A 16,205-nucleotide genomic window follows, 5' to 3' on the forward strand; every position below is an offset into this window, starting at 1 on the left:
TGGGGGAAGTAGGCCGGATATGGACTGTGAACTGGCACTCAGGTTTTTGTACTGTATTTTAAAATGGATTTCTTATTGTATTTTTATAGGATTTATTACGGTATTTTACAGGGATTTTTTTGTGTATTTTAATGGATTTATTAATGTATTTTAATGGTCATATCTCTGGCCTATTGTGTGGCATTTTATTGATGTACAGCGCTTTGTTTGTCCATTCTGGCCATGTGAAAGCGCTCTATAAATAAAGTTGATTTGATTTGATTTGATTAATGTTTGGTTTAACAAGTGAATCATTATCTACACTCAGACCCAGTGTTCATTAGAGATAAATTAAAGTTAAAGTAACGTCACTGCACATAGATATTTTCTTAGCCACAAATCAGAGCATCCTGTTTTTGAAAGAAGGTGTGATGTTCTGAGGGTTTGCTGTTAACACCCCTTAACATGGCACGTTCAGATTGGCCAAGTAAATCAAATCAAATCAAATCAAAAACTTTTATTGTCACGTCACATATGCAGGTACACTGGTACAGTACATGCGAGTGAAATTCTTGTGTGCGAGCTTCACAGCAACAGAGTTTTGCAAAAATACAGTAATGTAAAAACAAGTAAAATTTAAAAATGGCTAATCTAAGTATACAAATGAATAAAGTAAACAATAAGATAAAAGATATAAAATGTACAGAGGTTGGTATGTGCAAAACAGTGGCATTAATGTACAGTATGGCGTGTGTAATGTTGGAGTTTCAGTAGTGAGGGTGAGGTGTCTGCGCCGTGTTCAGCAGTCTGATGGCCTGATGGAAAAAGCTGTCTGTCAGTCTGCTGGTTCTGGACCGGATGCTGCAGAACCTTCTTCCTGATGGAAGTAGTCTGAACAGTTTATGGCTGGGGTGACTTGAGTCCTTGATGATCCTCCCCGCTTTCCTCAGGCACCGCTTCTTATAGATGTCCTGGAGGGAGGGAAGCTCACCTCCAATAATCCTTTCAGCACATCGCACTACTCTCTGGAGAGCTTTGCGGTTGTAAACGGTGCTGTTGCCATACCAGGCGGAGATGCAACCAGTGAGGATGCTCTCAATGGCACAGCGATAGAAGGTCCTGAGGATGTGGCGGCTCATGCCAAATCTTTTCAGTCTTCTGAGAAAGAAGAGGCGCTGCTGTGCCTTCTTCACTGTATTTTCCGTATGCACTGACCACGTAAGATCCTCAGTCAGATGAACTCCAAGGAAACGGAAGCTGCTCACCCTCTCCACAGCGTCGCCGTTGATGGTGATGGGGGTGTGCATTCCTCTATTCCTCCGGAAGTCCACTATCATCTCCTTTGTCTTTGTGACGTTGAGGGTGAGACTGTTGTCCTGACACCAGTGGGTCAGGGCGCTGATCTCCTTCCTGTAGGCCGTCTCATCGTCGTTGGTGATGAGACCTACCACTGTGGTGTCGCCCGCATACTTCACAATGATGTTGGAGTTTCTCGTGGCCGTGCAGTTGTGGGTGTCGAGTGAGTACAGGAGAGGGCTCAGCACACACCCCTACGGAGCACCAGTGTTCAGTGTGACGGGGGATGAGGTGGTGCCGCCCAGTCTGACCACCTGGCGTCTGTCAGACAGAAAGTTAAGGATCCAGCTGCAGAGGGAGCTGCTCAGTCCTAGATCCTGCAGTTTCCTGTCCAGCTTCGAGGGAACAATGGTGTTGAATGCTGAGCTGTAATCTACAAATAGCATTCTCACATACGTGTCCTTTTTCTCCAGGTGTGACAGGGCAGCATGAAGTGTCAGGGCTATGGCATCATCAGTGGACCTGTTGTGGCGGTGTGCAAACTGTAGAGGGTCCAGTGAATCGGGCAGTGCAGAGCAGATGAAGTCCCTGACCAACTTCTCGAAGCATTTGCTCACGATGGGGGTCAGGGCTACAGGTCGCCAGTCATTCAATGTGGAGATGGTAGAGGATTTGGGTACAGGGACAATGGTGGCCATTTTGAAGCAGGCTGGGACTACAGACAGAGAGAGGGAAAGGTTGAAGATGTGTGTAAACACTCCAGCCAGCTGACCCGCGCATGACCTTAGAACGCGGCCGGGAATCCCGTCCGGACCAGTAGCTTTGCGTGCGTTCACCCTCCTGAAGCACCTCCGCACATCCTCTTCAGACACAGTGTGCGCACTGACGTCATCCGCGGTGCGCTCACTGTCCGGTCTCATGGTGTTCACTGTGTCGAATCTGGCATAGAATGCATTTAGATCCTCACACAGAGAGGCCGTGGTCTGCGGTGTGCTGGTTCTCCCTCTAAAGTCTGTGATTGTGTTTAGTCCCTGCCACATACTCTGTCAAACTGTTGCTCCAACCTGTCTCTGTACTCACGTTTGGCTGCTTTGATCGTCTTCCGGAGTTGGTAATGTGCGTGTTTGTAGTCTGATGTGTTCGCGGATGCAAAGGCGGTGCTCCGCGCTGCCAGCGCCGTTCGCACACCTCCATTAGTCCAGGGTTTTTGATTCGGGAAGGATTTAACTGTTCTGGATGGGACAACATCTTCCACGCATTTCCTGATAAATCCGCAGACTGAGTCTGTGTACTCATCAATGTCTCTAGCAGCTGCGTGAAACATTTCCCAGTCCGCCCGATCAAAACAATCCTGCAGCGCAGACTCCGATTGGTCTGACCAACGATGCACCGCCCTCAGGGTTGGAGCTTCCCGTTTTAGCTTCTGTCTGTAGGCAGATATAAGCAGGATGGAGCGGTGATCTGATTGGCCGAATGGGGCGCGGGGGAGGGCTTTGTACGCATCTCAGAAAGAGGGGTAGCAGTGGTCGAGTAGCCGATCTCCACGTGTATTGAAATGGATGTGTTGGTGTAGTTTTGGTGAGACTTTCTTCAGGTTAGCCTTATTAAAGTCCCCGATCGTAATAAACGCCGCCTCTGGGTGTACGGTTTCCTCATTGCTGATCGCGCTGTACAGTTCTCTGAGTGCTCGGTCAGTGTCGGCTTGTGGGGAATGTAAACAGCCGTCATAATCACCGCTGTGAATTCTCTCGGTAGCCAGAATGGCTGGCACTTAATCATCAGGTACTCCAGGTCCGGAGAGCAGAAGGATTTGACCGGGTGCACGTTCGCATAATCACACCAGCTGTTGTTGATCATGAAACACACACCACCACCTCTGCTTTTCCCAGTAAGCTCCTGTGACCTGTCCGCGCGGTGCACAGAGAACCCCGGTAGTTGTACTGCGGGATCCGGTACTTTGACCGATAGCCAGGTTTCTATGAGACAGATCGCGCTGCAGTCCCGCATCTCTCGCTGGAATGAGATCCGAGCCCGAAGCTCGCACAGCTTGTTCTCCAGGGACTGCACATTAGCCAGTAGTAAACTCGGTAATGGTGGTCTGTTAGTGCGCCGTCTCAGTCAAACCAGAACGCCAGATCTTCTCCCTCTGCGTCGGTGCTTGCGGCCTTCACGGGCCCAGAACAAAGGCGTCTCAGGTGAGATGAATGGGGGATTTGCAAATGGCGGGTCCGTGATGAAAGACCTGAACTCCGGGAAGCAATGAGAAACTGTCTTTTATGTCCAGTAAGGTTTGTCGGTCGTACACAAGGATACATGTGCTACTCGTGAAAAAATAAAGAAAAAGTAGTAAACACAAAAAACAGATGTTGCTTGGTGGAGCTCACGACGAGGCAGCCATACTCGGCGCCATCTTGTCAAATAAGTAAATCATAATATGATAATATTAAAACAGTCACTTGTGGAGTGAATCATCATTCCATCATTTCCATCATTCTCTGTCATTCCAGCATTCTGTGAGATTCAACATCCTGTTAGTTGAGCTAACTCTGACTGGCCATCGGACGAAAACTCTCTAGCCACCGCATCTCTTGACAAGCTTTCGACAACTAAAAGCTGCCTACAGCTGACACAGCAAAACGGTTCCTTCAGCTATTCAGAAACAGCTGCTCTAGACGCAAACTAGTTCCAACCTGTGTGCCTGGCGACATCTCTGGACTGGAGCGTCGGTGCTGCGGTTAATCTACTGAACCTCGGTGCCCAGAGGTCATCCGACCTCCCGTACCTCCGGATATGCAAAGAGGGTCTCCAAAGAAAGGGTGAGGTAGACACACATGATTGCGTCTGATGCCGTTTTGATAAGAACCAACTTCATGGTTTAATGCAAACCAAATTCTTTTCACACCCAGAACTCAGTTCTTCTAGATACAGGGTTCTGATAAACACACACCATTCAATCACCATACATCACATCCCATCCACTTAGATTCATCCATCACAGTAGTCTTGATTAACTTGTCATTTTTATATTTGTTTAGAAAATAAATGTCTTTTCTTTTATAAACCTGACTCTGTCTGAATTGAGACAAAGTGTGTTTGAGCATTTGTTATGATGCGTAACCATGGCAACAAGCTGGTTTACAATCAGGAGCAGCTGATTAACATTGGAAAGGCTGAAATAATACCTCAACTGAAGCCACAAATCCCAAATGAGCTAAAACGCAAGAAGCGTGGATGCAGAGCGGGAGCAAAACGGAGACAGAGAAAGAGGAAATTCAAACCATCTCTTCCATCGATCATAATGGGTAATGTTTCGGCAGTTTCAGAACCACTGGAGGAGATAATGCAAAGAAGGATTCTCCAGAGAATCAAGAAAATTATGGACAACCTGAGCATTCTCTTCACAAGACCGTCCAACAACGGAAGAGTGTCTTCAGTCAGAGGCTTCTTCAGTTTCGCTGCAACACTGACCGCTACTGGAGATCCTTCCTGCCAACAGCCATTATAATATACAATAACTCTTTGATAACTTGATTATTATTATTATTATGAGCTACTACAGCAATCAATTTCCCTTTGGGATTAATGAAGTATTTTTTTAATTGAACTGAATTGTGTTTGATCCCTGAAAAAGCAAAGAATCCTAGAATCTTATGATTAAACATCCAAAGACCAATCAGGTTGATATTCTATATTTACATAGAATATCACAGCTTATTGGTCATAAGTAAATGTAACCCTGGACACAGTTAGATAACTTAAGATCAGGAATGTTTATATAGACCAGCAGCTAGGCTCGGCAGGAGTACAATAGGAACTAAGGTGGGTGCAAAAGGAAACGGCAGGAGGCAGGAAATGAGCAAAAAATAGGAAATATTTAGTTAGAAAAAATGTGAAACGAGAATACAATTTTAACAATACAGCACCCAGATTAACAATTCTGAGCCGGCCCAGAAAAATAAACAAAATAAAAACCCCAGTCTTATTTTGGACTCAATAGTTGAGTTGTTCTATTAGTCGTTAGTCAAGTCAAAGCGTCTTTCAGTTTCAGTTCTCTCTGGTTTAGTGGTTTGAGTTGTTACCACTTGGCGTTCACATTCAGTGAGAAGAGTGAGGGGTCTTCAATCGAAGTGTCTTAGGGTTTGGGGCAAAGGCTCGCCATCTCCATCCGGAGAGAATCCCGGAATCCGATCCAGTTCTTAATCGGCGAGGATAAAAACGTAGCCTGCACAAGTATGATGAAATTATTGTACATAACTAAAACTCACTTCCTATTTCTTTTCACAGCTATAGCTTAATTTTGTATCTCCAGTTCTTATGTTACAACATCAATAAAATACATGCATGTTTTCTTCTTAGTTCAACTCAAAATACATTTTAAGTTTTTTTTTGTTCCAAAGCATAACATGGAATACATACAACTCAATCTCATCAAGTAGCAGTGGCAGTTCTACATGGAATTACTCCCCGGGCAAGGCCCATTTGAGCGCCACTGTTAAAGACTTCCTGCTCACTCAGTTTAAATAAATGATCCAGGAAGAGTCACTCAGGTTAATCCTGCTTTAACCGTACATAACTGGTCCATACTGATTTTGATCTGTAAATAAGTGTAATGTATTATAAATAATCTTGTCTCCTTACCAGTTTTTCATTTTCTGTTCATGTAACATGTTCAAAAACATCTGTAATAATAAAACTGGTGATAAAATCAATGATCAGAAAGAGTTATCAGTTAGTATTTGTTTTAATAAATGTGTTCAAATATCAAACAAACAGCTAATTAACATTAACATGATGACAGTAGAAGGTCTCTCTTTCCCAGGATGACAACATGTAAAGCCTCTCCTGACCCTGGACTAGGGCTGTAGTGAAGCCTCGACGAAGTTGACGGCTCGATTCTAAAAATTTGTCGACGTCAGATCCGGAAGTCGACGCACCGCGCCCACTTGTTGCATCCCCAGGAGTTTGTAAATAGAGGAGGAATCTGCCCGTTTTTCCTCTAGTTCGCCCTCTTCTCCGCCTTCACTAACATCTCCGCCAAATACCGAAGACCCGGAACAACGTCCGTCCACTACTAGATTATTTTCCAGTTTTGCCCCTTCGTCTCCCGGCAACGGACAACAACTTCCGGGGGTCAGATGCGCTGCTTCGTGTCTATCGCAGATGTAGAAAATCACCGGGAGCGCTTCTCCCTTCATTAAGGAGCTTCTTTCAGACATGAGGAGAGCTGTTTTGGTGGTAGCAGTCTCTCCTCTGTGCTGGTCTGTTTGCTGCTGGGTGTTTTTGGTTTATTTAAACTTGGTAACTTGAACTTAACGTTGGTAAAGCTACTGTTAGCATCTTCGCTAACAGCTTCTTGCGTTGGGATAAGCTGTTACGTTTTGGTTTAGAGTTCATCTTTTTTGTGGTGTAGATCTCCCTTTTATTACATTTAGAGTGTTGTGGGTTTTCGGTTTAGTGTAAAATATCACCTGAGTTTGGTTTAACCCGTAACACCACTCGCCTCACGCACATAAGTGACCAAAACAAAGCAGCATGGAGACACTCCATCTTCTACCACCTCTCAGGCAGCAGCCTGCACTCCCAAGTTCTACACGTCATCAGAACATAACCAACCGCAACACAATAAAAGCAGTGTTATACAAAATGGAAGGCCTGTAGTGTTTATTCTCTTACAGTAAGAATTTATCAATTTTTTTGAGGAATTTATTTGAGATTTTCTGGTTTTTGTTAATTGTGCAATAGAAAAATAATCATTAGATTAATTTTCTAAATAGTCATTAGAATAGTCGACTATTCGATAAAATAATCGTCAGAATAATCGTTTTAAAAATAATCGTTTACCCCCAGTCCTACCCTGGACACCTGCAGTCCTACAGAGAAAATCAGAACACAGGTGACAAAAAGACAAACACATTTCTACCTTTATCCACATGAGAAGATAAAAATTATATTCTTCACACAAACTATTTTTACTTCATTAAAACGTGTCAGCTGTGTAAATCCCTGAATGTAAAACTATTTTTCACAGCAGAACTACTGTGGTTGTGTGTAAACAGCTTCACTCTTCACCTCTAAGCTTAATAAAAACGCTTCTTTGCTCCATCATCCTTAAAACTAATGACAAGTTTAACTCACCACACACACACACACCAAAAGGAATAACTGGGACCCGTGAAACAAACTCGTTTTTGCTGATTTCTGCCTAAAATGTAATTTAAAAAAACAAATATACAAACGAAAAATGTCTATAAACAGAACCGCTTTCAGCTTAGTTTTCTACCGCCTGCTGGGATCAAGCTAGTTTACGGTGGGTTTTTCCTATTACACATTCAAGATAGTTTTCGGTGGGGCATGTTTTAGCCTTAAATTACATGAAAAAAACAATTTGCGGTATTAGATCTTATATAAAAAACAAACCAAAAATGCCCAAACAAGTATTTTATTTTTTTGACCGCTATTTTTTTTAAACTTATATTTTAAGCTGTACTGCTCTCCCACTCCGTCCGCCATTGTTGTGAGAGTCGAGTCCAGCAACCGGCGCGCAAAGCATGCTGGGATAGCCTTGCTTCTGTGAGGATCCATCAGACCCATCCTCGAAATGTGGGTGGAGCGAGGACGCATTTGAGGACGCGAGAATGAGCATTCTTGGAATTCGGACAGTACTCGTCGCTGCACTGTGACGTCATGGACCTCAAAATGCGCTCTTACAAGCATCCTTCCTCTGGATTCGGACACACCCTTGATCAAGTTTTGAAAAGCTCCTCTCAGCTTGAGCCACAGTGACTGGCAGAGCAGTCCAAATGTTGGGGTAGATCTCCAATAGATATTTATCATGATCCATGATATTTTAGAATTGCCTCTGAAACTGTAATTTAAACTGACATAAAACAACTGTAGTCTACCAAAAATGACAACTTTTACAGAACAAATCATGTAAAAAATAATCAGTGCAGCCATCTGCAATAAATAAACAGGATAGTTAGTGGTGACTGGGGAGTTTTCTTCTGCTTGTACAGTGGTTTTATTTATTATTATGTGAGCATGATCAACATGTGTTTGTTGTTGTTCAGGCAGGCTGCAGGCTGCAGTGAGCATTTAACAAATCCTAGTTTGAATCAGTAAAAAACGATTCAAGAAATGTTTTTGAACCATTTGAATATTCGTTTCAATATTTCAGCCCTATTAGCTCTGTTAGCAACTAGTTGACCGAATTTAACCGTTAAAATCCCAGTTAACTTGTTCAAAAATTGAAAACATGCATCATGAGAGTGTACATACCTTTATCTTTCTCCTCTTTTTTTTATTTCTGAATCGGGCACCTGGTGGTTTTAGCCTTTTTATGTTCATCTCTTCTGTTTGGCTCTTGACTCAATAAGTTTCCTTTAGTCAGGACTAAACAATATGACCTTGATGGGGGGGGGGTGACCACAAAATCGTTTTGTTTTTCCTTTTTTTATTCGGCCATTTCACACAATTCAGAAAAACCTGAGAGAATGATGGGCCTGTGTTTATGATATTATGAATGAAATGTGCGTTAAATAGAAGAACATCAAGATGTGATTGACTTTAGCCATGTCAATACAGTTGATTCAGCCCCTACCCGCTCATTTCATTTGGGAAGACCCAGAGGTGAATTCCCCCGCTGCACCCCTCCCCTTCCTCTTCTTCATACACGCACGGTGCACGTGAACATTCTCAGTCAGCAGGAGCACCTGCAGCTGCAGGGGGCGCCAACTTGCTGTTTCCAATCCAGACTCTGTGATATGACAGATAATAGAAAACCTCGGTGCGGCGCAGATTTCTTTCTTTTTTATTTTTTTACTCAGCGCTTGTGCGCCCCTTTTGTGTCATGAAAAAATGCCGCCCCGGGCAACTGCCCTGTCTGCCCGTGCCTAAAACTGCTACTGTCAAGTAGTATGGGTTTTATACCAACGCTATTCTTTTAAATTCATCCTTTAAATCGGTAAAACCCTACCTGGGTTACCAGAATTAACATTTACAAAAGGACTTTTGTAAACGTACACACAGTGAACTATTAAAAGTACATTTAACATTCAACAAACATTACATTCAGTCAAAATAAAGAGTGCAAAAAGAACTAAAAGTGCTTCCATAAATCAGTGAGTTAACCAAAATAAAGTTTTCACTGCTTTTGAACAGAAAAAGCCACCAGCGGCTCGACGGTAACATAATGCTAAGTTTAGCGTGAAGCTAGCAGATTTTATAGGCTAACGCGTGGCGTTAACTCACCAAGATGAGTTATCAATATGGATGCAGTAGTGGACTCCATCACACGGCTGCTCCAGCTCATGCTCTCATCACTTAATGCAACAATATTCCAAATTAGTTTTTAGGAATTGCCAACAGTGGAGTACAACATGTTTCTGCCTTTAAACGCACCAAGATGAAACATTAAATCCAGAACAGCTTGTGTACAACTGGTCTCGTTCATGTCCAAGTGCATAAAGACCGTTTAACAGGAAACAAAGTGGGAAGAACCGGACCTGACTTCCTCATTTCAATGTAAACGTCTTTTCAAAATAAAAGCACAAATAAAATTTAATACCGGTAAAAGAAGAGAAAATGGACTTTTTCTCTGCTGGGTTACACAAAGGTAATATATTAAGCTTAAAAGCAACAATATTTACCCCCTACACCAGTTGCCTGTAAACTGTAACCTGTCCTTGGTCAGATCTGCTGCAAGCCAACAGAAAGGACGGTGCAGCTGCAAGGAGGTTTGGGTTGGGTATTGGTAGTTTCGACTTGCTGGTGGGGATTCCCAGATTGTTGATGGCGCTGAACTGCTGTGATTTTATCTTTATGAATAAACCAAGAAGGCTATAAACGGCCTAGGATGAGCCTCTTCCCACATGCCAACACTCGGGACCGATAGGGATTTTAAAAAAAGGCTGCATGGTGGCGTAGTGGTTAGTACTGTTGCCTCGCAGCACGAAGGTCGCAGGTTCAAAACTCGCCTTTCTGCATAGAGTTGCGTGTTCTCCCCATGCATGCGTGGGTTTCCTCCATGTGCTCCGGTTTCCCCCACACATCACAACATGCCCTACAGGTTATAAAAAAAGAAAAAAAAATCTTGTACGTCGCTTTGGATAAAAGCGTCTGTGAAATGAATAAACATAGTTTTTCACCATAAAACATCATATTATATTAGCTTGCATACTAAAGTGTTTCGTAGCAGTATGTTAGAAATGAATATAGTAGGAAAGATGCCTAAAACACGGCAAAAACTTTACTTAATCTTGTCATTATGGTTGACACAATATTTGTGTACCATTTTCTGAAATATCAGGGGGAGCCTGAGAAAGGGGGTTTGAAATGGATATTTTTCTAAATGTAGTTTGCTTGAATGGTTTTTTCCAAGTATGTCAACTTCACCTTTAAGGCATGCTTCAAGGTGTTACCACAAGCAATGAAACGGAGGAAAAATGAGAAATGGATGAAAGAGACTTTTATTATATAAACATTATATTTTTGTTCAAACAAGAAACCTGAAAAATGTTATTAGTAATATAAATACAGCTACTCATTCCAAAGCTTATGTAACCAGTCAATGTTGCCAGCATTACATAAGCAGTTATAAAAGAAAAAAAAAGAAAAACCGAAATGTGGTATCTCATAAGATCAGAAACATTTGTCATAAATAAAACTAGACAAGATATTGAGTTTATTTTTTCTTACTTTAAAAAACTCCATTTAATTATTGTTTCATTTTAAAACAAGGTTGCAAAAATACACAACAGCTACAGAATTATAAACTTGTCCCAAAGCAACAGGCAAAGAACATGAGAGCTGACCAAAGTGCGTCTCAAGCAGATAGAGAAAAGTAAAAACCAGAAAACCTAAATAAAACAACTAAAACACAGATAAACATTAAAACAAAAGACATCAAACTAATCACAAACTAAAAGCCATTCCATAGAAGTGAGACTTTAAACGAGAAGTAAAAACCGCCAAAGAGGGGCCCTGCCTTACACCCAAAGGCAGTGCATTCTACAGCTGGAGGGTGGTATAGATACGTTCTCACTCTCCCCGCGATTTATAGCACATTGTGGGAGTGCAAAGGAGGATGAGATCTGCTGACCTCAATGAAAGCTTAGGAACATGGGGGCGAGCAGATCAGAAAAATATATAGGATACAACAGCGCCATCTATCATTAACAGAAGGCACATGCAACTAATAAATGCTATGTAAAATTAATGTTTAGGATGAGATAAAGATGCTGCAATCCCACCTATGGAACTGTAGCATGTAAAAACCCAAAGCAGATATCCTAATTCTGCATGATTCTGCAAGGTCTGCAACCGTTTGGATTTTGTTAAAAAAATAAATACTTTTTTTTTTATCTGAAAGAACAGTTGCTTCCGAAAGTGTATGTAATATTACATTGTAGATTCGGACCATCACTGTGTGTGAATGTGAATAACTAATGCGTTTTTGAGTTCCTTGACTCATAAAAGCACAGTGCTGGTTATTTATCATTTCATCACTTTTGAGGCAGATACGTCTTTGTTTCTGGTCAAGTTTAATGACACTGGTCCCTTGGCAGGTGGTTGTGTTCAGGGATCCATTCAGATTTGCTGAAACACTCTGCAGCTTTTCTGTCACACTCACAGATGAACATCTTGCATTCATCGTTTTTCTCTAAAAAAAAGAAGAAAAAAGTCAACGTACGTTTTAATCAGGAGGATAAAAAACCACAGTCACTTCTGTGAAATCACACTCACTTGTACAGGTTATCTTTTTGTGAGCGTCGTCACACTTGTAGTGGTAGAAGTTGGTGTAAGGGTTGTCCATGATGGGCCAGCACTCAGGATGCTGCATGGAGTCACTATAACACTTGTCATGAACTTGGCAGCACCTACATGTAAAAAATAAGTTAGTCAAAGAAAATATTAATGAGAGAAAAAAAGTCAGGTGGATTGACCTGTCCAAATCGTCGACAGGTGTTCCAAAGCCTCCCAAACCACAGTAGCAGCCATAATCAGTGTAGTCGAGAATAGGCCAGCTATTGGGCATCAGGCACAGGATCATGTTTCTGAACTGATTGATTGCCTTTAAGTTCATAGAGTGGGCTGAAACTTGACATGACAGGATTGGAACTTTAGAATGTTTCATTCTTCCCAATAAATGCAAAAGATTAGCAACAGCTAGCATGTTGTACTCACCTACATAAAAGCCTACAGCCAAGAGAAAAATTGTCTGAAAGGTGCTCATTCTGTCAGGCAGAGGGTCAAAGGGTCAATCACAAAGTGGCCATCACCAACATAAGGCGTGTCGGCTGTTTATACAATAAAGGGTCACATGAAATTTATCACTGCAATACAAACAAAAATATTTAATGACTAGCTGTCATTCTGGTACTTCATAAAATTTAGATCATATGTTTTTGTTTAAAGGTTCTGTCATTGGTTTTGGATCTGCAGGGTTGGTCCGTTGCTGGTTGCAGTCCAGGAGGAACCCCAGTCCAACCCGGTCCTTTTATCCCCATGGAAAAGATGGATGGAGAAAACACTCAAATCTTATAGCTATGGCATTGATAAGTAAATCAAATGGAAAAAATACTGTGAATCAAGAGCTTCAAATTTGAGTTGATTTATATAGATAATCAGGAAAATGGTACAGAAAACAGATCTGACCTCAGTGAATGCAAGTCAAAGAGTAACTGAGTCTCTGCTGTCATAATCTTATACAGTTGTGGATCAGTACATGGAAATGTGTCAAGATAAGTGTGCATCACAAATCTTATCCTACCTGAACAAGATGTGAGAATCATGGGTGTCATATCCAGTCAGGTTGTGTGAAGAACGAACACTACAGCATACTTTGTGTGCAGATAAATAATGGAGACATGATCTAAACCATGTCCCAGATTAAATAAATAAATAAATGGAGACATTATCCAACAGTTCCATATGATTAAAAAAATAGCTTTTTACCAAATGATATTTTCAGTTGCTCATGAGAAATACTCTCAAACCATTTTTTGGCTGCATTCATGTATTTTTTTGCTTCAGCTTGATATATATATATATATATATATATATATATATATATATATATATATATATATATATATATATATATATATATATATATATATATATATGTATATATATATGTATGTATGTATGTATACAGGGGAAAGTAGCCCAAGTAGATCATCACGCATTTCTCCTCCTCCTGAAACTTTTTTCTGATCTGGAACCTACCTCACCTGGAAGAAGGTCACTATTGCCCACTTTTTCCTATAGTTGCAAGTATAGAGCAGATGATTTCATACTGCAGTTGAGAATGTTTTAGTCTGTGGACTTCTTGTCACAGTTGACTGTTTTAAAAACCTCCACCAGTACCAGAGTGGATATTCTGACAAATTACTTATGCATTTGGGACAAAACACAGCTGTAAAACTATGCTTCTTGTTCACAGACACACAGGTTAGAATCTTGGTGTCATAATTGATTCTGCTTTTTGCAGATTAAGGACCAGTTGGCTTCATCAGAATGTGATCTCCAGCTTTTGCTGGAGCGATTTGTAGCTGAGTGTGAAGCAGCTGGGATGCGAATGAACTCCTCTAAATCTGAGACCATGGTTTTGAATCAGAAATGCCTTCTCCAGGTCAGGGATGAGGACCTACCTCAAGTGGAAGAGTTTAAGTGTCTTGGGGTCTTGTTCATGGGTGAGGGTAAGATGAAACGTAGATCAGCAGGCGGACTGGTGCTGCAGCTGCAGTGATGCGGGTGTTGTACCGGTCTGTCATGGTGAAGAGAGAGCTAAGCCAGAAGGCAAAGCTCTCGATTTACTGGTCGATCTAAAATTGCATTCCAACCCTCGCCTATGGTCATGATTTTTGGATCGTGACCAAAAGATTGAGATCACAGATACAAGCGGCCAAAATAAGTTTTATCTGCAGGGTGGCTGGGCTCTTTCTTAGCGATAGGGTGAGAAGCTCAGACATCTGGGAGGGTCTTGGAGAAGATCTGCTGCTTCTCTACATTGAGAGAAGGCAGTTGAGGTGGCGCGGGCATCTAGTCGGGATGCCTCCTGGACGCCTCCCTGGTGAAGTTTTTCAGGTATGTCCAACTGAAAGGAAACCTAAAGGGAGACCCAGGACTCGCTGGAGGGACTATGTCCCTCGGCTGGCCAGGGAACACCTTGGGATTCTCCCGGAGGAGCTGGGGAGAGGGAAATCTGGGCCTCTCTCCTCAGAGCCCTCGCGACCAGACACCAGACAAGTGGAAGAGGATGGATGGATAATTCATTCAGACCTGAACTTCACATTAAAGCTATAACTAGAACAGTGTTTTATCATCTTCATCAAAAATCATTATATAGAGGTTCTATGAGCAGACAAGGTCTGGAGATAGGCATTCATGTGTTCATCTCCAGCAGGCTGGACTACTGCAATGACATTTTGACTGGTCTTGCCATAAAAGCTGTGAAGCAACTGCAGCATATTCAGAACGCTGCTGCTAGAGTCTTGATAAGAACCAGAAGAACCAAACACATCACTACTGTTCCTAAATATCTACACTGGTTAAAAGTAAACTACAGAATAAATTTCTAATTTCTTACACTAGTTTATAAATCACTCAATGCATTGAGCCAAAATACATCTCGGATCTCCTTACAGTATATACACCCACCAGGGCTCTGAGATCCTTAGGAAGCAGTCAGCTGGTAGAACCTCGGGTCAGAACCAAACAGGGTGAAGCTGCTTTTAGCTACTATGCTGCTCACAGATGGAATCAGCTTCCTCATGACCTCAAATGTGTCCCAACTCTAGAAACTTTTAAATCAAAATTGAAAACTTTCATGCATTCGCCAGCCTTTGGATAAATGCTTTTTATTTGCTATCATCATTCATTATTATTTAGTTTATAACAAGCATGCAGCTTCTTCGTGTTCTACATTTTCTTAGAAAAATGTAGAACATTTCTAAGAATTGTTTTACAACAGTGTGAAAGTCAGTGGAAACAGTCTAAATAGTTTACTGTAATACTAACCACTCACCTGAGTCAGCACAGAGTGATCCAACAGCCAGAGGAGCAGGAGGCAATGAGATCTAAAACTATGAAACAAAGACCAGATCACAGACATGAGAGAGAGACAAATGAGGAAGTAGCTCATCACTGACTTCTTATAAAAGAGAAGTACAACTGAACTAACAAACACTTTCAGTTCTCATCAGCTGAATGATGTCAACACATTCAATTCTCCATTTTTACGACACAATTTATCATAAAATCAGCATCATAGTTGTTGATTTGTTTTAAGAAATTTGATATGGTTCCAGCGATTAATCAGGACATTTTCAGTGGATTCTCTCATCCATTCACAATTCTATCTGAAAGACTGATTTCAACAGATCCCAAATAATCATCTACCATCATTGTACAAAGGGTTAAAACTGGTCTGATGAAAAAAAGAGGTGAATATCCTGATATTAGATCATAATGAATGAAATGTACTGAATGTCATGTTTGGGTTAAGTTTCTTGACCCACGACATGCAGAATCATTCAGAGACAAAAGGTAAGTAAAAGTTATTTATTAAGATTTGATGAGGGTGAAGAAGAGGGTCGGAGATCGGGTGAGTCCAGTAGTATTCTGTGGCAGAGATAATGGTGAGTAACTGTACAACAGGCAGGGAATGAACGAGGTGACTGGAGGCTTACGGTTTCCAGTATGACAGGGGAGCTTAGAGAGGGAGGCAAGTCAGGTCTGGCTGAGCGAGATGATCTGCAGTTGGAGGCGAGAGCTGGGAGCTGAGCACCAGGAGTCCAAGAGTTGAGCAGGCAGGTGAGCGTTGGAGAGCAGGTGGTCAGGGGAAGCGGCGTGGCAGGCAGACAGAGAGATCCAGAAGTTCCTTATTTCCTTGTGGTGAGCAGTCAGACGAACGAGGGTACCTGGGA

The 16,205-nt window shown here is 41.8% G+C and overlaps 1 protein-coding gene across 6 annotated transcripts; it reads right to left on the reverse strand.

Moving 5' to 3' along the window:
* Window positions 1-10,726: 10,726 nt before the first annotated feature.
* Window positions 10,727-15,813, reverse strand: LOC107396433 (phospholipase A2). 6 transcript variants are annotated; one of them, XM_015976189.3, is made up of 5 exons: window positions 15,305-15,813; window positions 12,460-12,509; window positions 12,219-12,372; window positions 12,019-12,152; window positions 10,727-11,935 (listed from the first exon to the last, which is right to left on the reverse strand). In XM_015976189.3, exons 2-5 carry the CDS (start codon window positions 12,506-12,508, stop codon window positions 11,817-11,819), a joined length of 456 nt encoding a protein of 151 aa, XP_015831675.1. In that variant the 5' UTR covers window position 12,509; window positions 15,305-15,813; the 3' UTR covers window positions 10,727-11,816. The 6 variants fall into 6 exon arrangements, with proteins under 6 accessions (XP_015831675.1, XP_015831668.1, XP_054600139.2 ...); XM_015976182.3 differs by having other exon boundaries at window positions 12,460-12,572; XM_054744164.2 differs by having other exon boundaries at window positions 12,219-12,509.
* Between the last annotated feature and the right edge of the window lie 392 nt (window positions 15,814-16,205).

Source organism: Nothobranchius furzeri, chromosome 6 (genome assembly GCF_043380555.1).
Source record: "Nothobranchius furzeri strain GRZ-AD chromosome 6, NfurGRZ-RIMD1, whole genome shotgun sequence".
Lineage (NCBI taxonomy): Eukaryota > Metazoa > Chordata > Actinopteri > Cyprinodontiformes > Nothobranchiidae > Nothobranchius > Nothobranchius furzeri.